This window comes from Prunus dulcis, chromosome 1 (assembly GCF_902201215.1).
Source record: "Prunus dulcis chromosome 1, ALMONDv2, whole genome shotgun sequence".
Lineage (NCBI taxonomy): Eukaryota > Viridiplantae > Streptophyta > Magnoliopsida > Rosales > Rosaceae > Prunus > Prunus dulcis.
This window is the reverse complement of record NC_047650.1, coordinates 20,028,204-20,050,832: the sequence shown is the minus strand read 5'-3', so window position 1 is coordinate 20,050,832 and position 22,629 is coordinate 20,028,204. Positions and strand designations below refer to the sequence as shown.

General features: G+C 37.7%; 2 protein-coding genes across 3 annotated transcripts; both read left to right on the top strand.

The window, feature by feature from the left end:
• The first annotated feature begins 1,958 nt into the window (after positions 1-1,958).
• On the top strand, positions 1,959-6,485 carry LOC117614528. The gene is made up of 5 exons (XM_034343367.1): positions 1,959-2,104; positions 2,758-3,280; positions 4,921-5,037; positions 5,146-5,552; positions 5,878-6,485. Exons 2-5 carry the CDS (start codon positions 2,765-2,767, stop codon positions 6,254-6,256), a joined length of 1,419 nt encoding a protein of 472 aa, XP_034199258.1. The 5' UTR covers positions 1,959-2,104; positions 2,758-2,764; the 3' UTR covers positions 6,257-6,485.
• Positions 6,486-12,391: 5,906 nt separating this feature from the next.
• LOC117614710 (ethylene-responsive transcription factor ERF113) lies at positions 12,392-14,926 on the top strand. Of its 2 annotated transcripts, none has more exons than XM_034343605.1 (2): positions 12,392-12,949; positions 14,218-14,926. In XM_034343605.1, exons 1-2 carry the CDS (start codon positions 12,802-12,804, stop codon positions 14,808-14,810), a joined length of 741 nt encoding a protein of 246 aa, XP_034199496.1. In that variant the 5' UTR covers positions 12,392-12,801; the 3' UTR covers positions 14,811-14,926. The 2 variants fall into 2 exon arrangements, with proteins under 2 accessions (XP_034199496.1, XP_034199497.1); XM_034343606.1 differs by lacking the exon at positions 12,392-12,949 and adding an exon at positions 12,966-13,837.
• Positions 14,927-22,629: the final 7,703 nt, after the last annotated feature.

Genomic DNA, 22,629 nt, shown 5'->3' with positions numbered 1-22,629 from the left:
GGGGGGGGAAGTGGAACACAAAACCACGGTCAAGAGGGTAAAGAGGGCCATTTTAACTTTGAGGGGGTAAAGTGAGATTTGACCGAAGTTTCATAGGGTGCTACAGTAAATAAGCCTATTTTTAATTTAGATGATAGGGTGGAATTGGCAATAAAAATTAGTTAGTGTACTCAATTTTCCACCAAAAAAAAAAAAAAAGTTGAGGTGCAAATTAAAGTAGCATACAAATTCAAGGGTAAATCGACAATTAACCCTTTATTTCATCAAAATTTGTAGGAAAACTACAGAAAACCCCCCAACCTATGGGGTCATTTAATGAAGTTCATACCGATTTTGAGGACATTTAAAACCGGTACATACTCAACGTCACAAAACCCTACAATTTTGCCCCCCTCCGTTAGCCAAACCGTTTAAATCTATTAAATGTTGATGTGGCGAATGTAGATTCTATTTTTTAATGAGATGGACCTCCAAATGGACAAACAAATAATATAAAAAATTCTCTACTTTTTACAATTAATTTTAAAATCATTAAAATTTAAAACTCAAAAGAAAATTGAAAAAAAAAAATCTCCTCTCCCTACCCAACAAGGCCAGTCATTCTAGCCCCCCAAACCACCACCCATTCTCTCTCATCTCTCCTCCAACATTAATCCCTCCCCCACCCCCAACCCCAACCATAAACCCACCAGTCACCAATCCAACCGCCATTGTAGCCCAATCAAAACACTCTAGATCTCCAAAGATGTTTGAGCAGAGTCCATAGCTAAAAGGGTCAAGCGGTTGCGAGTGACCTTATGGCTCCACATTCTCTTCATCCACAACACCTACAATATTCAAACATCAAATAAAACCAAATTCATCTATTAGCAACTAGTTGCTGTTCATTTTGATGTGATTAAGACCAACCACCAACCACTGACCACTTACAGTGCGAAGATCAATTCTGATTTTCTGAGAAGCGTCAAAGAATGAAATCAAACCATAGAGAAAGAGTGAGGGATTGGTAACTTACTAAGATGAGCTGTCAAATCCAAGAAAATAAGAATCCTTAGGGAGCGAGTATTCTACCATTGGAGCAAGCAAAACCAACTCTGATTGATAAATAAATAAATATATATATATATCTTCTCTCCTCAAAACCCCTTACCTAGCGAAGCCATCCCGATCCAAACCCTCCTCGACCTCATCAATGTACGGACGCGACTTGACTTGTTGCTTAGATCTGGGTGGCACAAGGCAGTGTTCGAATAAGAGGTTTGGGGCCGTGCAACCAAATCCTTGATACTCAAATAGAAAAACAAAAACAAAAAACAAAAAACAATCAAAGAACAAGAATAGTTGCATATCTGTAAATTTGAATCAAAGAACAAAGTTAACAAGCTTGAGTGACCATACAAGACGCCTATGGAGGTGAAACCAAGGAGAGAGAGAGAAGGAGAGAGAGAGAGAGAGAGAGAGAGAGAGAGAGAGAGAGAGAGAGAGAGATGGCGACTTGATCTGGTTTGGAAAGAGTCAGATCTAATGGAGGTGGGGCGGAGCTATGGGGAGGGTGGGTTGGAGTTCAGGCTGGAAGGCAGGGGAAATGGGAGAAGATGAGTTTTTTTATTTTATTTATTTATTTAAGGTTTTTAGATTTTTTTATTGTTTTTCATTTATTTTATTAATTTGATTTCTTATGTGGAGTCCATGTCAGTTAAAAAATGGGTCCCACAAATGTCATGTAAGCAGCTAACGGATTTTCTGACGATCTCACTAATAGAGGGGGCAAATTATAGGATTTCCGTGACGTTGAATATGTACTGATAAATATTTCCAAAATCGGATATGAACTCGTAAATGATCCTATATGTTGGGGGATTTTCTGTACAGCCCATCAGAACGCTACAAAAGAAAGTCGTTTTCATTTTTCCCGTGCCTTGCACACCAACGAATCGGACTGAGGCATACGCGCGTATTTTATCCACCACATTGTTAACTTCAGGACGTCATCGCAGCCGTTCATTTCCTTTCATCTATTTACCCGTCGCCTTCCCAAGATTCATAGTCCTCCATTCAATCTTCAGCAGCAGGGTAAATAAATCTCTCGAGGCTCGATTTCCAGGTATTCTTCAATCAATCAAATCAAATAAAATCACTGCTCTCTTCTCTGTCCAAGCGTATAATTTTCCACCGCCTTATCTTCGCCAATGGCCTAAATTAGGATTTCGCTGCTTTTATTTATTTATTCATTTCGATATGAAGAAGAAAAAAGATAATTGATAAATAAAGTAATTGAGGGGTTGAAGTGATGAGGAATTGATGCCATGGGAGATTTGTAAACGTTACAATCGTTATCAGAAAAACAAAAAATGGGTTCTCAGACATATTTCATACAGAGGAGGATTTAGCTGTGTCTACTCTCATTATAATTTGTGATATGATGTTCATCTTAAAGATGATAATTCTCTTGAATTGTGATTAAAATCTTACTTTGAGGTAAGTCATGGCAGTAAGAACGAATATAAAACAGACTATCAAGTAATAATGTTTTTTATTTATTGTTGATTTTGAAATGCATTGTATTTTCCTTGGGCCTTAGAGGGAAATAGTGATGTGCTTAAGATATTTGTGGTTTGAGATGAATATAATGATCAATGGTTGGTAATCACATTGTCATATTAGAGTTAGCGAGTGTAATCTTTCAATTCAAGGATGTAGATATAGAATAACAATGAGTTACATTGCAAGAATAATGCTTTCGTTTCGCTGTAACAGCGTATCCATGGCAAAGAAACGGGGCAAGGCGTCAAAGGGAAAAGGCCTACCTTTAAGTCACGATGATGGGAGTAAAAAGATAGGGAAGAGTTTAACGAAGAAAAAAAAGAAATCTAGGAAGATAAGCGCATCTTCCATGCCTACACCTGCACCTGCACCTGCACCTGCACCTGTGCTTAACAGTGGCCCTTCTGCTTCCAATGTTGCTCATGCTACTTCATCTAGTCATGCTAATCCTACTATTAGGGAAAAGGTTCGGCCCAAAAAGAATGAGAAGGATAGTGGGCAATCACATTCTGGTTTTATATTCATGTGTAATGGAAAAACGAAACCTGAATGCTATCGATATCGTGTTTTTGGGTTACCCTTGGGAAAGGTAGAAGTTGTAAAGAAGATTACACCTGGTACAAAGCTTTTTTTATATGACTTTGACTTGAAGCTCCTTTATGGCACATACAAGGCAACTTCAAATGGAGGATTGGATTTGGAGCCAATTGCGTTTAAGGGGAAATTTCCTGCACAGGTAACAATGTTCTATATGAATATGAAATGTTAATTCCTAGAAAATAAGACCAACGAGGGCCCAAAAATAACCCCTTTGTTCACTGCATACATCGTACATATCTTGTTGACCTTGTCCTTTAATAAGTATGACATTATTCAATGCTATTACTAAACAACCCCTGGCCCTTTGTATTTCTGAGTTACTTAACTAAGCTAGCTACTTAACTTAGTTACGTATGTGATCAGGATTTTTTCTATGTTTATATAAGTGCATACAATATTTTCCAAAGGGCTGTTGATCACTACCATTGTGTGTGTTGACTGCATCCTGTGTCCAACAGTCATGATTGTTGCCCCACCTTTTTCATCTTGCAAGAGAACAGTTATATATGTGCAACTATTGTATAAATACATGTGTGTATTTGGAAGAGGTCTTACAGCCTTTAAAAAGAAGTGGGATTATGGGATGTAAGATAGCTTGCCTCTCATTATGTCTGATGAGCTTCCAGAGGACAGGAAAAATTTTGTGGCTAGGATGGAAAAGGAATTTTTTATCGAACTCCAGCTCGAATGGTAGCTTGAGGGGTCTGAAACATTCAGCCAACCCAGCAAGATTACTTTTCTATACTATATATGTTTGTTCAATCTAAGCCCAGGTATTATAGTTGAGTTAAGTCACAGTAATTCCTTGTAGCTGTATTATGACGACAGTTGAAGGGTTGGCGATGATTGATGGCGCCGTTATGGTAATGAAAACAAGGATCTGACATTTTTTGGTGGTAGAAGTTGTTGGCTTGTTCCCCATAGAGTTTAGCTGGGATGTAATTTTATCACTTTTTCTAGAACTATTTCATTGGAAAAAACTAGATATGCTACTTTCTCTTCCTTTTTTTATATAAATTCTTTCTGTAAACAAACCATATGAGCCCTTAGAATCTTATATTATAATTGAAGTTGTAAAATGGAGATGAAATTAGATGGTGGAAGGTTGGAATGGCGGGTTGAACATCATGATTTTTCAAGTGGAGATGGTGCTGGTTTCAGCTACGGAAAATGAAAAAGAATGTACGGGACTAATGGCGGTGGTGTTGGTGACACTTGCAAATTTTTGTTTGTGGTGGTGGCAGTTGCAATGATGGTTCAAGAACGTTGGTAATGGGACCATAGGAGGCTTGACAGGTGACAGTTATATGTCAGTGTTGTTGGGAGGAAGGGTTAGCGGCGGTTATGTCTAGAGTGTTTAGACAATAGGATTTGTGGCATAAAATGTGATAGTGCAGCAGAAGGTGGCTTGATGCTTGTAAAAGGCACAATCTTAGTGACAAGTTCATTGAGAGGGTTTAAGTTGCAGATCCAGCTCGACAGAAGAAAGTTTAGAACACAATGCCAACCAATTATTGAGTGAATGTGGAAATTGACAATCTATTGGTCATTCCTTGATTTTCTACTTGAATCCTCTTTTTTGCTTTTAGGGTTCTTCAGATGTTACATCAAATTATGAGACCTATTTAAAAAAAAAATTAGATGAAGATTTGTTTCGCTTTTGGGTTTTATGTGAGATGTTTTATATCCACTGATAGAAGAAAATGTAACCTTATGTGATTTGCTTCATTTCTGATTCTTTTTTTCATTTTTGTCAATTGTTGTTCTTATATTTAGGTCAGATTTAAGATTTTCCAGGACTGTTTACCTCTTCCGGAAAATGCCTTCAAAGTAGCTATCAAAGACAACTATCAGGGAGGTTCCAAATTTAAGCAAGAGCTCAATAACAAACAGGTAAGATTTATAACTGTTTGTTCCGTAGTGAAAAGTTGCTCAACTAGTTGCTTGTTCAAATATCATTTCTTACTGATTTTTTTTTTTTTGTTGCGAATTTTGATGAAGGTGCATGCTTTAATCTCATTGTTCCGCCCAATCACTGCATCTGTGCCTACTCCTGCTGCCCCTCTCCCAGATGTGGCTAGATCAGGCTCATTTCGATCTCCTATTACAGAAGAAGAATATCATCCAACAGCAAAACTGTGTCTTCAAAAGGGCTCCTATTTACCTGGCGTGCAATGTACTCATGAATTACCAATCCATATGCAATCCAAGCAGGTAGTCAGATATCCACTTTACGATAAATATGAGGCTGAAACCCACGTGGCACATGCACAGCCTCCTACAGAACCTCGACATGTTGTTCAGCATGCTTCTCTTCCTCATCATGCCGATTCCTATTATTTAGCAGCAGAACATGAGCCATACTTGCCTGAACAACCTTTCCTGTCTTATCAGGATGCATATAGAAGGTGTATTCTTTTGTGGCATTTCTGTCCAATTACTACTTTCAGCCGTGATTTTGTGGTATTTTGTACATTTGGTGGTCTCTATTCTGTATCTTCTATTCTATTATGCAAAGGGGATTCCTTTGTGTCTGCCTTTTTTTTTTCTTTCCCAAAATATTCCTCTATAAATCATACCTCATTCTCCTGTTTAAATTACTCCACTGGCTAAACCACCTACAGTTACATTATGTCCACATCATGTTTTTACATCTTTATATTTTTCATTAATCAGAGTTAATCCTCGCACATGTGAAGCTTGTATAAATACTATTGTCATACATTTTCACAGGTATAGGGTCACACTTGAGGATGAGATGGTTCCCAGGGATCAAGTTGTTACGTATAGAAGCGAGTATGACAGGTCACAGTTGCGGCAGGGAAGGGAGCGAGATGTTTTTGCCCATTCCGATTATGCTGCTGAATTGTATAGTCAAGAGTTGCCCACTGCTGCAGCCTCACGTGTTATGTTGCAATCACATTCTTTAGCACCATCTTATGAACGGCCATCAACTTACCAACCGTATTATCAAGTGACAGCCCATCAGGATCAGAGCTGGGTGTATGCTGATCCTCTTCAAAGACCATTGCATGGTAGCTCTAACTCAGTTGAGGGAAATGTGCCAATCTCTTCATGCTTTTCTTGCACCGGATCTGCCCTTTACCACTGAACGAGACTTGGATGTGCAGATTTATCTCAAGTCACACTGGTATGGTTTGTGGTTGCTTTATTGTCAAATGCCGATTAGAACTCACGATACAATGATCGTACGTTGTCTTTAGTTTCCTGCCAGAGAACAGTTTATTCTTTTTATTTTTATTTTTCCTAAAAGGTTTGTATAGAAGGGAAGCTACTGGTGCCCTGTTGTCATTGTGTACAAAGCATTGGTCCTTTTAAGACATCCTGAGGCATAATGTAGAGCGCAGAGCAACCAAATAAATTAGATGAGCGTACAACAACCTAAAACGCTTTTAGTTTTTCCAAAAGCACTCTCAAACCGACCCTAAAACTTAGTCGAGACTCATTCGAACATGTTGTCCCATTTGAACTAATTGAGCCAATGAATAAAATCACTGTAATTTTGTAAGTTACTGGTCTATTCAAGATCAATAATCCCCATGCCGTGCCAATTTGTCTGCCATGTAAATTTGGCCCACAAAATCTTCTTACTGTTTGCCTCTTGTGTCATTAATGATCCATCCAAACCCTGATTGCCTCCTTTGCTAGTTGGGCTAGGCTGGTCCCTTCCCTGCCCTGCCCTGCCCTAAACAGTATCCTAGCCCGTGGACTGTGACATTAATATAGGATTTGCAGTCACCCGTGAGTCACAAAAAGGGACTTTCATGAAACGGGAATAACATTATTTTGATATTTTCAATCAATAACGCTATGACATGTGTAGACAAAGAAATTTTGGTGTAATAAATTCCATTGACAAGAAAATAATTAGGGTTCGGTGGATTAAATCGTGGGCCCCGTAATTTACCCATGTGGCGTGTGACTCATCAAAATCGGGTTAGTTGTCAAAAATGACAAATGGCGACATCCGACGGAGTGCATCAAACGGATCAAGATGAAGACAAAATTAAAGGAAAGAATCTTCTGTGATTGACTTTGATTTAAATCAAATATTAATCAAGTTAATCAATTAAAGATAATCTGGTTAAATTGTCAGATTATGGGAATTGATTTAAATCAAATCAAAATCCCACAAATCAAGGTTTTAAATAGGGAAAGTTATTTAGGTCAAGCATCGACAAAAGCCTATAAATAGGAGGCCTCAAGACGAAAGAAAGGGTCGGAGAAAAAAAAACTAGCACTCAGAAGAAACAGAAAACTCTCTGCATTCTTCACCCTACCTTGGAAGAGCCACCAAGCACAACAAATACGTGCCGGTTCCTTCACCATAAAAATCCCAAACACCAAACAAGCTTCGTTCTACCCGTTTGATCAAGATCAAGTCTCTACGACCCTTGTATCAAACACAAATTTTCTTTAAACACTTTGGAGATCGAATCAGAGGATTCAATACAGAGATTGTAACCCTGAATTTCATCAATACAATATTATTTTGTACACGTGTTCTTGTCTCATTTGTCGCAAGAAATTCGTGTTTACAAATTTGGCACGCCTAGTGGGACAATCTCTGCCTCTCATCTCTTTCTCTAGTTCCAAAATCAATCAACACTCCAAAATCAATGGCTTCCAAGAAGATTCAATCCGTTCCCGCGACGAGAGGCCAAAGCGTGAGCGCCTCCTTCTCAAGCGGAGATTCTGCTGGGGTCGTCGCCCGGAGCAAGGCCAAGGCGATATCCGTAACTCAACATGTTACTTCCATACCGACTCAAGCCAAGGCGAAAGATGTTCACCGAAGGCGCGAACCGGTTATCAACTTGGCCTCATTGGGGCAAAAGAAGAATAGCTCTCGGGCGGATGAGAGAAACTCTCGGAGTGAAGGAAGGAGTTTTTCGGGTTCGAAAAATTTGAGAGAACGCTCACTCTCACCTGTTTCAGACGCTGACTCGAGCACAGGCTCATACCATGGATCCCCGCCTGCCGATCAACAGAAGAAGCTTACCTCGGCATCCGTAGGTGAGTCTTATTCTATGGCTATGCAGGTCATGGTGACGGGAGCTATGTCTATTGAAGAGCAGCTGGCCCATATGAGCGAAGCGGTCACCAAATTGACTAAGATGGTTGAGGAGAAGGACGCTCAGATTGCTTCTCTCATCAACAACAAGTGGGAAGGGCATCAGGATAAGGAGCCTGGTCAAGACGCACACAAGAAAGGACCACATCATGAGGCTGAATCCAGCGAGAAAAGATTGGGTCATGAAACAGAGTCGGGTGAGAAGCCGCACGGAAAAGGTGATGCCGCCTCGGTGGGTTCTTTATCAGTCCAACAACTTCAGGACATGATCGCAAACACCATCAGGGTTCAATACGGAGCACCTTCCCGAGACACGCTCATGTATTCTAAGCCATACACCAAGAGGATAGACAACTTGCGGATGCCAACAGGATATCAACCTCCCAAATTCCAACAGTTCGATGGAAAGGGCAACCCAAAACAACATGTTGCACACTTCGTCGAAACATGCAATAATGCTGGGACAGAGGGCGACCACCTGGTGAAACAATTTGTTCGTTCCTTGAAAGGAAATGCATTTGATTGGTATATAGACTTGGAGTCCGATTCCCTTGATAGTTGGGATCAGATGGAGCGAGAATTCTTGAACAGATTCTATAGCACTCGTCGCACTGTGAGTATGATGGAACTCACAAATACCAAGCAATGGATGGGCCCCGTAATTTGCCCATGTGGCGTGTGACTCATCAAAATCGGGTTAGTTGTCAAAAATGACAAATGGCGACATCCGACGGAGTGCATCAAACGGATCAAGATGAAGACAAAATTAAAGGAAAGAATCTTCTGTGATTGACTTTGATTTAAATCAAATATTAATCAGGTTAATCAATTAAAGATAATCTGGTTAAATTGTCAGATTATGGGAATTGATTTAAATCAAATCAAAATCCCACAAATCAAGGTTTTAAATAGGGAAAGTTATTTAGGTCAAGCATCCGACAAAAGCCTATAAATAGGAGGCCTCAAGACGAAAGAGGGGGTCAGAAGGCTCAGAGAAAAAACCTAGCACTCAGAAGAAACAGAAAACTCTCTGCATTCTTCACCCTACTTTGGAAGAGCCACCAAGCACAACAAATACGTGCCGGTTTCTTCACCATAAAAATCCCAAACACCAAACAAGCTTCGTGCTACCCGTTTGATCAAGATCAAGTCTCACGACCCTTGTATCAAACACAAATTTTCTTTAAACACTTTGGAGATCGAATCAGAGGATTCAATACAGAGATTGTAACCCTAAATTTCATAAATACAATATTATTTTGTACACGTGTTCTTGTCTCATTTGTCGCAAGAAATTCGTGTTTACAACATGTATAATAACACTTTCATATGATATAGTATTATTAATTGAGGATAACAAAATAATGCTACTCTCGTTGCAACTTAATTTTTCTCATGGATCAGTGACCTAGTTCAACTGGCTAACCAAACTTTCTCTCTCTCTCTCTCTCTCTTTCCTTTCTTTTTTTTGAGTTGTCGCCTAAGTTTGGTGCCTTTTTAATCGGGCCCTCATTTTATATTCTATGTGTAATGAAAGCATAATGTTGTGTTCTTTTCTCATTTGGTAGAGATTTGAATATAATTGATCCCACTTTCTCCTTTGGGTAAGTGTAAGTCTCTCTCTGTCTCATTTTATATTTTGAGTTTGGTACTTTAGCCCAGTAAGTCAGCGACAACTCCCAACGCGAGGCCGGTTTCAAGGTCAGACGTTTACCAGCACTCTTATTAATTCTACATATTGGTATTATTAAATTTTTGGACCTAAATTCAACTCAACTTGTTTGACTACATTAATATTTATCGTTGCAAGGGCTTCAAGTCTTTCCGTCCTTCGATGATATGGCAGAGGCACACATCATTTTGTGTACATATCATATGTGCCCCCTGCAATCTCCATCTAGAATAGTCTTTCATGGATCAAAACTTTATAAGAAGAAGGGCGATGGATTATGTAGTGTGACCAAGCAGAGCATTGCGCAAATAGAATAATGAGTAATCTTTGACCGTTAATGCATGTAGAACCCACCATATTTTATAAATGGTCAAAAATCATCTGGATGCGAATGAATTTAACAAAGTCCAAAAATAAGTAAGGGATGATAGCAACTTACAATGATGACATAGACAGGCCTCAAAGTCTACTAGACGACTCTGTCATGCTCATGCCTTTATTTTATTTTAGGGTATAAACTTTAATCTTTTGCAAGTTATTTTGGGGGTACTTGTTTGGACTTTGGAAGGAGAATATGTGTTAGGGAGAAAGATAGAAAGAAACCATAGCATGTGCAAGCGTGATGAGGTGACAAGGAGAGGATCAAACAAACAGACATACAAAAATTATCAAATTTAATAAATAAATAATAAAGTGAACATATGCATATAATGCATGCATGTCTCTGGACATGGTTACTAGCTTAGCTTAAACTACTCTATCTCTCTCTCTCTCTCTCTCTCTCTCTCTCTCTCTCATATTTATGGGAAAGATTGGTTGAGGATCTTAGCCTCGGCTGGAACATGATTATGATGTGGACGGTTGAATAATTGAATTTATGGCATGCATGTACATGAAATTGCTGCGTCACAAAACTCACAAAATGCCATATATATATCTTCAAATATTTCAAGATAAAGCTGCAAAGTTTGAAAGAGATGAGAATTACATGTGGAATGACTGTCCGTATTTGCACCTACATGTGCATGTAATCTTTTCCATCTGAGCTTCAAAAACAAAACAAAAAGGGGAAAAAAAAATTCAAATCAATATGATGTACATGTGGGCATTCTTTGTTTGCATCTCTGCACCTTCCTATCTAAATAATTTCCAATTTATTATAAATAATATAAAATCAATCAATTTGTTATTAATTTTATATATAATATATATAATCCCTTTCAACCGAAGAATTCCTCAAATAGTATTATTTAAGAGATGGGACATTCATCCGTTGGACATGCTTATATATATATATATTCATCAACTTGTTCTTTGATGGAGTCAAAACATTCACCTGAAAGCCTCCCTCATGAAGTTCAAGTTCTTGAATCTTGACCTACACAAAAATCCAAACCAAATCCCACAGTGCTTCGACGGTGAAGAACGGCTATATATTTATGAATTATTAAAGAGAGATTTTATATATATATATATATATATATGTGTGTGTGTGTCATACCTGAACAGAAAAGTCCAACTTGTATATAATTAACAAGTAGACAGTGCCCATGTGAGCATAAATGTACAGTATAGGGAGATCCTACATCCCTTCTTACATATATTCAACGAAGCAAAGCAGACGTGAAAGACTAAACCACATATATATATATATATATATAGGGATTAAGTTGAAAAATCTTTGAATGGATCTGAAATATCAAAACCAATATTTAGATTTTTATTACTGATATATAATTAGCTTCCCATTTGTAAAAAGGGGCAATTAGCGAGGGAGGATCGAGAGAGTGACACAGGAAAAAAGAAAATAACAAAAGTTGAGAAATGGGAGTCGTAGGATCTACTCCATCTCCTCATCTTTATGTTTGATCTCCTAATCACTTGTGTTTGATTTCTGAGATCTTTATTCTGAAAAAGGGAGTTCGATCGACTTTGCTTTGAGAGGGTATCGTATCCTTCTAGTTGAAAACTTATTGAAAAGACTTGATTATGTTCAATCTTGTCTGTCTTGCAATCAAGAATTGTATTTGTACATCTTAGACTGAATTACGCATTACAAGAATCAAATGGAAGAAACAAGGCTCAATTTTTATCGAAAAATAAGAAAATTAAAGGCTCATTTTGGAATGATTTTATTTCATTTTATATTTCATAAATTAAAGAGAAAAAATAAATTGTGAGAGAAGGAGAAGATGAGAGAAAATTTGAATAAATTTTAAAAATCATTTACTTTATTCATTTTCTCATTTAAATCTTTTTTATTATTATTTCATCTATTTATTACTCTTCATTAAATATGTACAAGCATATAGTGGAAACGTTATCATACGGGCCCAACAAACAATTCAAATGTCATCAAACAGACCCGGTTAAATGCTGTCAGAAAGAAGTGGTAGAATCGAAATTACACATATAAAAGGAAGCGTCAAAACACCTTTTTCTTTGTTTCTTTGGATTTAATATTATACTTTTACTTTCATCTCTTACATATCTTTTTTTCGTTGGATTTCATTTTCATCTCATGTTACCAACACATAAGACGATAAACTCGAAAACCTGACCAATAAAAGCCCTTCTCTCTAACCCTATTTTCCTTTCTGGCTAGTGCATCTCCTCATTACCACAACACCAACACTTCAAACTCTCTCTGATCTGATCTCTCTATATCTTGATGTCCTAATCTCTAAGACAAAAGGAAACAAATTTATCGAAGCCAGGCACTGCTAGCCAAGAGACACACACCAAAACAACTAGTTGAAGCTCAAAATTAAAGGTGGATCGAAGGCATGGAAAGCGCCCACTTCCTTCAGAAGCATCGGAGGAGAAAGAGAGAGATCCTCAGCAGCACCATGACTTCCCTCCTAATTATGAATCAAACTGGACAGAAGCTGATATGTCTGCCATGGTTTCTGCTCTTACTCAAGTTATTGGAACCACCGAAGATCATCACCAAGGAACTGTGGTGCAATCAAACCCTTCATCCATCTCTCACTCTATAGTAAAAGAAGAACCGGACCGCCCTCAGCCGGTTCAAGAACAAGGTATGATTTTATTTTTTTTTCCTTTCTTTATATTTTTTTTTCTTCAATTTTTTTTTTGGGTTTGGTTATTTTGGTGTATGATATTGACATATGCCTTCACAATATAGTTGTGATTTTGATCCATCTTTTGTTTGTTTTGCATTGTCAAAAGTTGTAATGGTCTAAACATGTGTCCACCTGAAATTCCTTTTTGGGCAAGATAATCAAACTTAAGAAGCTATAGCTATGGCTAAGATTGCTCTCTCTTCCTAATATATATATATATATATATATATATATATATATATCTCCCCCAGCTATGTGTAACTTGCACAGATGAAGTTTGACCAAAGACTTTTAGGAAACCTACATCATAGACAAGTTCAAAATTATTATTGCTTCCTACCTACCTTCCGTGAAGAACCCTCTTTCTATCTCAACGAGCTGAAAATGGTTCTTGTTTCTATCTGAGACATTCTTTTCATGTTTTTCTCAAACTTCACACCATTGTGTGTGTTTTGTAGTCATTGAATATCTATATGTATAGTTTAATTACAATTCAACCTTGGGCCTATCTTTTTGGTTTTCTAGCTAATTCTAGATTTATCTCAGCATTATCCGATCTTTGATAGTGACATCTAAAAACTTTATAGATATCTTTGCTTGGGTGGTGCCATATTGTCACTTAACTTCAAGTTTTCTGGAAGATTTGATGACCTCAAAATTGTTTACCCAAAAATGTGGGGAACCCTTCTCTATCTTTGTCTTGCTTTTTAGCTAGCTCTTTTGAATTTAAACTTTGAGATATATATATAGTGCTTTAGCACCGGTAGGGCACACTTTGCTTCTGATCACATCCCTCTTCTAGCTAGATTCCTTCCACATTGAGAATGCATGGCAAGTCAAGACGTACGTGTCAATGCATCAACTAGGATTTAAAATACTTGTGTTTTATTTATGTGTAAACGTGATAGCATTGTAATTAAACTCATTACGCTTGATATATTCGAAACTACATTGTTTTGCTCAATTTTTAATGTGTTATGTGTTAATGTCTAAAATTACGTTGTTTTGCTCAAACTTTAACTTTTAATGTATTGTGTTTATGTCTGAAACTACGTTGTTTTGCTCAATGTATATCAACTCGACATATAAAAACTTGAACAGAATGACCCTATTTCTGTTTTCAATTCTATTGTACAGTGTACAATATATATCTTTGGCTCCTACTTAATAGATGAAAGTTTGTATATATTGTTATTTCATGACGTGCATGTTTGTGAATTAAGAGACTGTAAGGAGACGACACTATAGAGGAGTGAGACAAAGACCTTGGGGGAAGTGGGCAGCTGAAATACGTGACCCAAAGAAAGCAGCCAGAGTTTGGCTTGGGACTTTTGAGACAGCTGAAGACGCTGCCATTGCATACGATAACGCAGCTCTCAGGTTCAAAGGCACAAAAGCCAAGCTCAACTTTCCTGAACGAGTTCAAGGCAAGACTGACTTTGGCATGCTTATGGCTACTTCTGGTTCAACAAGAACAACAAGTAGTAGCAGTGCCTCTACTCAACAAAATCAAAATTTCACGGGGCCAGCCAGTAGCGGTGTTGTTGCTCATCCGCCAGCTGCTCCGTCGATGGCGCCGCAGCCAGAAACTTTCCCTGATTTGTATCAGTATGCACAGCTTCTCTCCGGGAATGATATTGATTTCTCGTACCACTCTTCCAATCTATTTAATCACCAAGATCCATTTGGTTCACAAATTTCATCACCAACAACGCATTTTTCATCCTCGAATGCATCGCAACCGCCGCAAAGACAACAACAAGATGATCAAGACGAAGATGGGAAGGACTGGAATTGGAATAATCCAAGCCAGTAGTAGCTGCATGCGTATTTAATTTTGATGAGGTTCAATTCTATGTATTATATATTTATATATACTGAGAGGAAAGTTTACTATTTGAGTTCATCAATTTGATGTTCAAGTTCTAGCTAGCTAGTTAGTTTGATCATTTAATTTCAAGTCTTTTTTTTTTTTTTCCTTGTCGCCTGAACTTTTACGCATTGTTGTAGTGCCATGCATTGAAATACGCCTTTCTAGTTATGAAGGAGAGAATCATACGTATAGGCTATATATATATATATATATATATATATATATATTCAGGCATTACCACATGGTTTTTAGGTTTAAGACTTGAGTATATCATCCATATATTTCAATTCTTGGCATAATCCTCTCTTAAGCATGCATTATAATTTACTGCCGAGACTTCAATCGCCTTTTTTGGAATTCTGATAACAGTTCTTCATATCATTCCACACAAACAGCGAAGAAATTATTTGCAGTTCAAAATAGTCTCTTACCTATCGCTATGTGTAAATATTATAGCCCCAAAGTTCAAGATTTATGCGTCAATTTTGCAGCCCCAAAGTTTGAACTAAATAAACTTCAATCTACAATGCAATTGACCGTAGAAATTAAGAGAGGAAATCCATTTCTTTGAAAAGAAAAAAAGGAGAAGAAAATCTTTGAATTGAATCTCACATCAAAATATTGCTAGCGTAAGAAAAGTCACATCGGGATATTTGTCACTGATCTTAATGCCAAATTGGTAAAAATCTATGACAAATGTAATGAAGTGCCGTCACTTCAAGAATTAAAGGGAGAATATTATTGTTCCCGATCGATCTTGTGATGGGATTGCAAAGTCTCCAATCAAACAACAGATATTATCGTCCTTGTTACTAAGAAGGAAATTAAAATGGTCACTCAAAACAGAAAAAAAAAATAAAAATAATTATAATAATATCTTTTCAGTGCATGCTAACTTTTTTAAATGCACGAACCTTGGCTTCCCATGATGAGCTATCATAAGTGGAGGTTGCAAATTGGGACACGTTACACTTTGCACATCCTTAAAGTGGGAAATGGAACCGACCAACCATCGACCTTCAAAAACCTTAAACATCTCCAACTCCGAGTGGCAAGCAATTTGAAACACCAAAAACAAAACAAAAAAACAGAAGGAAAAAAATAATAATAATAATAAATAAAATTGGACAAGGTAGAAACGTGCTGTTTGAACAAGGCAAAGACGAGGAGGCTCCACTGCTTTTTAACGCTTTATTCTCCCACTTGGTTTTTGGGTTTGCGATGAAGTATAAAAATAATAATTGAACCCAAAGCTCTTATCTTTTTTTTGTCGTAAGGATCAGTACAAATTGAAAGACAACGGCTAAAAACCATGCGCATGCTAAAGCTCCAGCTCCAGTGGGCCTTCAACCCACTTGTCCCTGAAAGGTTAGCTCTTGTGGGCCACCCACAAATCTCCCAAAGCCCAAAAAGGCTGATCTGCCTGCCTACATGATGAACTGCAAAACGACAAAAAGAAAAAGGGCAAACAAGGAGAAGCTTCCCTCTCGTCTTTCAATTCTTGTCTTCTTCAGTCACCTTATGTCACCTGTATTTCATCCACACATTAGTTTGTGTTGTGCATACAAAATGTTAATGGTCCGTTTAATAGCCATTTCAATTTTAGTTTTCATTTTTCATTTTTTGTACCAGAGTATAGAGGAAAAAGGGAGAGAATGAAAGTGAGAATGAGAATGAAGATGAGATTGAGAGGAAAGATGAGAGGAGATGATGGGAGGGAAGAGTAACAAAAGTAAAAACAAAAAATAAAAATTGAAATATTTTTTAAATTGTTTTTACTTTTATTACTCATCCGCTCTCATTCTCTCTCTTAATATCATCCTCACTCACATTTTCTTCCATACTCTAGCATAAAAATTAAAAATTAAAAATTAAAAACTAAAATTAAAATCGTTATCAAACAGATCCTAATATTTTACTCATGATGATAATAAAAAGCGTTTATATATGAGTGGAATACATGTAACATTCAATGAATAAGAAATACAAAAAGGGAAAGTAGCAAGCATTCTTTTTCTTTTTTCCTTAATCTTTACGCTTTTGATTGCGCATGATTAGAGTGACATGTGCTCACTTATCAAGGCAAGCATGGGATTTGGGCAAAATCAGGAAAATATGCTGAGATGGGGGGTGTGGATCCCACCTTGATTCGGACAAGTGACATGAGTTTGTTTACCATGCTTTCGGCATCCCATGTCAATTTTTGCGGCTACACTCCCCCTTTCTCTTATTCTTATACCGTCCTTTGCTTCCAAGCCGCAATGGAAAACAGTGAAGCACTCTCAACCTCATTGCATTCACATTTCATTTGGTTTTAGGTTATTTGGATAGAAAAATGACTTAGAAAAATACATCGTATAAACATACTACTTTAGCCAATCAATATTAAGACTATCTCCAACTATGTTGGGGCTGAACTCAAATTTCCACCCTTCAAAATATAACTATTTATGTATTTTCAGTACTTAAATTTTTTTTTCCTCTAACCTTGCAGACTCATAATTTGAGTCCACAACTTTATTAAATTATTTAAGAATTATTAACCCCTAAATTTTTTTTTCTAATTAATTTTTCTTGACATTATTTTTGTTTCAACATTCGTAATTAAATTTTCTAAACATTTTAACCTAAAAAAATTAAAATTCCAAAACATAATAGAATTTCACTTAAAAATAAAAACAAGTACAACACCATACGTATGCCCGGAATAATTTGAACCCTTCATTGAAGTCATTACCATAATTGTCTTCCATTTTTACTTTTACTTTTACTTCATTGGATTCCTTTATCCTCATTCAATAATGTTCTGAACTTTTGCCCACCTCTACTTGTGTTCTTCAATTATTTTCTGAACCCTTTCACATCTCCTATTGTCTTGTTTCAATCATGTTCTGAACCATTGCTCAACTTTGTCCATCTCACTTTATTGGATTCCCTTATCTTTTCCTATCTTCATTCAATTATTTTCTGAACCATTTCTCATCTTGTCTTGTTTCAATCATGTTCTGAACCATTTCTCATATTTGTTCATCTCACTTTATTGGATTCCCTAATCTTTCCCTATCTTTTCCTATCTTCATTCCATTATTTTCAAACATGGAGGTCATTTCATTCTCTTGTCTATTTAAGAAGTGTTATTCTACCAAATAGACCACACAATCTCCTTCAATCTCATTCTCCTTCTTATAATGAATTCACGTGGGAAGGCTATACAAAATTTCTTCAATGATCATTCTGATGATTATGACCTTCATCAACAGAGGGTTGCAATGGCCGTTCAACACCATACATTTTTGTTGGAGCAATATGCTCAACAATCCAAACATGGTGGTTCTGTTGTAGGCTGTGAATACAAGAATCGGAAGAGAGAAAAACATCATAAGAGTCTCATGGAGGACTACTTCCGTGAACGACCACTTTATCCCCCAGTGGACTTTCACAGGCAATTCCGCATGAGAAGAAAGCTTTTCTATCGCATCTTGAATGGTGTTGTTGCACATGAGTCATACTTTACCCAGAAGATAGACGCTTGTGGACGACAAAGTCTATCCCTATAGCAAAAGCTAACGGCCATTTTTCGAATGCTCGCATATGGATGCTCAGCAGACTCCACGACAAGTACTGTAGATTGGGTGAATCTACAACCCTTGAATGTTTAGGAAAGTTTTATTCCGTTATTGAATCCGTGTATGGCCAGTGGTACCTCCGTTTCCCAAATTCGGCCGACCTTTACAGACTCTTGTACAAGGCTAGTCATAGAGGATTCCCAGGCATGTTAGGCAGTCTTGACTGCATGCATTAGGAATGGAAGAACTGCCCCACTGCTTGGGCAGGCCAGTTTACCGTCTACAAGCATAAGCCAAATGTCGTGCCCGGATCATTTTTCATAAAACTTTTGGTACACACGCAACCAAAATGAGTTGTTTGATTGATTCGTGCCAATAGCCCCATCTTCAAAGATAGAAACCCACCCTTTGCACAATGCCTCATCTTCTTGTGGTTTCCAATTCACACCTCTTTGGGATTTTGGGGCCATTCTCAACAAGAATGAAAGTAGAATGAAAAAAATATAACAAAGGGAAAAAGGAAACCAAATGAAGAAAGGAAAAAAATTATTTTTGGTGGATTATTTACCAAATGAATGGCTATTTATAGAGTTTGAAATAAGTTTTGGCGTTGGATCTGATTTAGATTAATTACAAATATTATTTTGGCCATTGGATTTAAATTTGACCCGTTGGATGTGAAATTTTACAATTTAAATTGCCTAAAATTAATCATGATCGTTAATTACAAATATAGCTGTTGGAATAAATAAATAAATGTTATAAAACTAAGGGGAATTGTAGACAGCAATAAGAGGAAGAGAAATACAAAGAATTTGTTCTATGAACTTGTATCAACTTATCTTATTCATCTTTGATAAGAGCCTATTTATAGGCTTACAATAGAGGTATTTAACCCACAATTTATAGCTTCTAATTACAATAATAAGGGCATAGGTTACAAAGCAATAAGGGGTGGAGGTAATGGGTGTTATGGTGGTCATCCACATTCCATAGATTTATAACAATAAATAAATAAAACAGCACAGCACTACTTTTAAAAATATAGTCGTTGGAATGGAATCAACTTGCATAAGGGCCAGCTGTGTCGCATAACATGCTGGCCAGACAGCAAATGTCACACAGGGCCCAGCAGTTTTTGGTCTTCACATGGGCCTCCAAGCCACACAAAAAAAAAAGGCAGAGTTTAGGCCCACATAAAATACTAGTCCAGGCAATACCTGGACAGGAATTCCGCTACAAATTTGACATTTCTCAAATTTCCACCCCCCAAAATACATAGGTTGGAGAAGATTTTTGGACTCAAAACTCATAATTTGAATTTCCACCCCTTGGGTTGTAGATGGCCTAAGAAACTCGATTACTACACTTCGAATGTATGAGTAGGTACTTATACTAGCTCATTGGCACTCTACTCTAGCATCGTTTATAACCCGCACAAGGTTTTTGGGTACCATTCATATTTTTACAAAGCTTGTTGTGATCAATGTTTTGAAAGATGAGGCGTAGAAGTGAGGCGTTTTTAGTTGAGCAAGACGAGGCATAAGACTTGAAGCGTTGAGGCGTAAGCCTTTCGAACATTAATTTATTATAATAAGAAAATTCTATATAAATAATATAGTACAATTAAAGTTTATAACTAATTTTTATTGAAGCAAAATAAAATTATGATATATACATATACATGAATCTAGTAAAAAAAGTGGTTCTTTTTTTTTTTTTTTTTTCAGAAGTTAAAAAAGAGTCAGACTAAGAACCAAAGCATATATTAAATATTAGGGTTAAGTTAGGACAAGCTAAATATATTTAAAATAATAAAGTTAATTTATTTTTTTATGGAGCAAATAAAAGGGTTTTGCTGCTTATTAAACGCAACGTTTCTTTTTTAAAAGAGAGACATGGGATGCGTTAAAAACTAAAGCATAGATAATATCAAAAACGACATCGTAGATGCACCTCCTTCCTCGCGCAGATGTGCCTAGCAGAGCCGTAAAGTGTCACTTCACACCTTGATGTCGACCCGCACACTAATTGTGCAAACAGCTAAACAAGGGAACCCCTGAGGCGATTTGCTCCCGTCTAGCTCTGAGCGGGCCTGCGGGAGCAAAGAAATCCGACAACAAATCAAGAGGCGCCACGTGAACAATGAGCAAACCCTAAGAATATATTATTCAAATCAATATTCTTATTTAATAATATATTCAATACGGGAGTTGCCTATTTAGGTTGAGGGAATAAATTCCATAAATTCCCTCAATCTATTTATTTCCTTCCATAACTTCCATCAACCCAATTAATCAAGAAATGAATAATTCTCCATTATTCCCTCCTTAATTGGAAAATGAATGTTACGAGAAAAGAAAATCTATTTAAACTAAATGGAGGACACAAATAAGGTAACTCTTCCTCACTCGGAAAATTACCGAAAATTACTCTCTCTCTCACTCTCTCTCTAGCCGAAATCCTCTCTTACTCTCATACTCATGGCTAACCAACTCAGGTTGTCGCCACCTCTCTTACCTATGCAACTCGCAAGCCACATATCTCTCTCGTAGAGAAATATCTTCATCCTTTCAGTATTATCTACATCTTCCGAGACCATATTACTGACTTAGGCATTGGAGGGCCCTTCACCAGCACCACACAGGTGGTTCACCGTTGACCGCCATTTGTCTTGCAAGGAACCTAACAAAGGAATGAACAATAGAGAATAACCATCCGCTAATATTCTTTCGTGAGAAATTTGCAAAAAAATTTTGGTGCTCTCATTGAGAGCCTCAAAATATACTCAAAGCGAAGCTCTCACAAATTTCAATAAGGAAATCTTTTTCCTTTCTATTTACCGAATCCATTCGAAGCATTCGAAACAATAATGGTGAAAAGTTTCACCACAAGGAGCAAGACAACGGCTACAAACTCCACCGATGTACCAATTCCTTAAGGTACTGCCGTCGAGACTAGCAATTCCCATGTGGCTGCCGCTGCCCAGCTTGGACTGGTCTTGGAGCAGGTGTTGCAACACCCACCTTTGCTGCCACAACCCTTAAATGTTGCACCTATTCACACTTTTGAAGAAGCCTTATGTCGTCATCAACTTGGCTCCACACAATTCTCTCATACCTGCCCAAATAGCCAAGCGTCTCAATCGCGAGGTTGACGAGCTGACTAGGAGAGTTGAGAACCAAAGCAATTTGGTTGATCGGCTACTCAAGCAGATCAACTTAGTTTGAGACTTTGGACCAAGGTCCGATTGTGAAGAAAGAAGGATGGGTGAGTGCATCGGCAGACATCTCGAGAGATTCCCAAGGAGATCAAGCAAGGACCAGCAGGTAAGAAGGAAGACAAGAACAGGCTGACCATCATGCGGGAATATCACGAGCATCCTTGAGTCGCGATCAGAGCAGGATGAGTGCTCGTTCGACACTAGGCCTACAGACTAATGTGCACTGGGGGCACAATCTGATGTCTATACCCGATTGGGCCTACACGAAAGCATCTGTTCGAGACTAAGCCCATGGGGAGACCAACTGCGCAACCCTCCACACAGGGAACATGAAGGAAGACACTCACCTACTCGAACAGGAAGAGTAGATTCCAGGCCACATGTTGTGAATAACGTTTTGCAAGCCCAATCAACCAATAGATTGCATCAGTAGGCCAATCGAAAGGAACAACCCCCATCAGCCAATGAGGAGGTTGACCAGTGATGCCGACATTATAGATGTCCTCAGTAAAAGCCACAAGCATTGCGAGTGGAAGACATCGAGAAGCTCATGAATGATCAACTCCAAGGCCTAAAGGTCAGAGGAGATTTAGAGGACGTCATGCTCAAGGAAGTAGACCAAGTGAACTCTTCATTGTTCACGGACGAAATTGAGTAGGTAACCCTGCCAATGAGGTTTTCAATGCCTATCATCACACCATTCAAAGGTGACTCTGATCCCGAAAGCAACCTCAAGCATTTCGGGACTGTCATGATACTCTACAAAAGCAATGATACACTAATGTGCAAGATGTTCACCATGACCTTACGAAGAGGGACTTGAAAATTACATCCCTTTATGTAACACCCCGACTCCAAATTTAATCCCTTATTTAAATTATTTAAACGAAATTACAAATTTACCCTTGGGGTAGGGGTAATTTGGTCATTTTCTTACCCCGAAGAGAGTTTGGGGCAGTGACTAGTAGTTTTG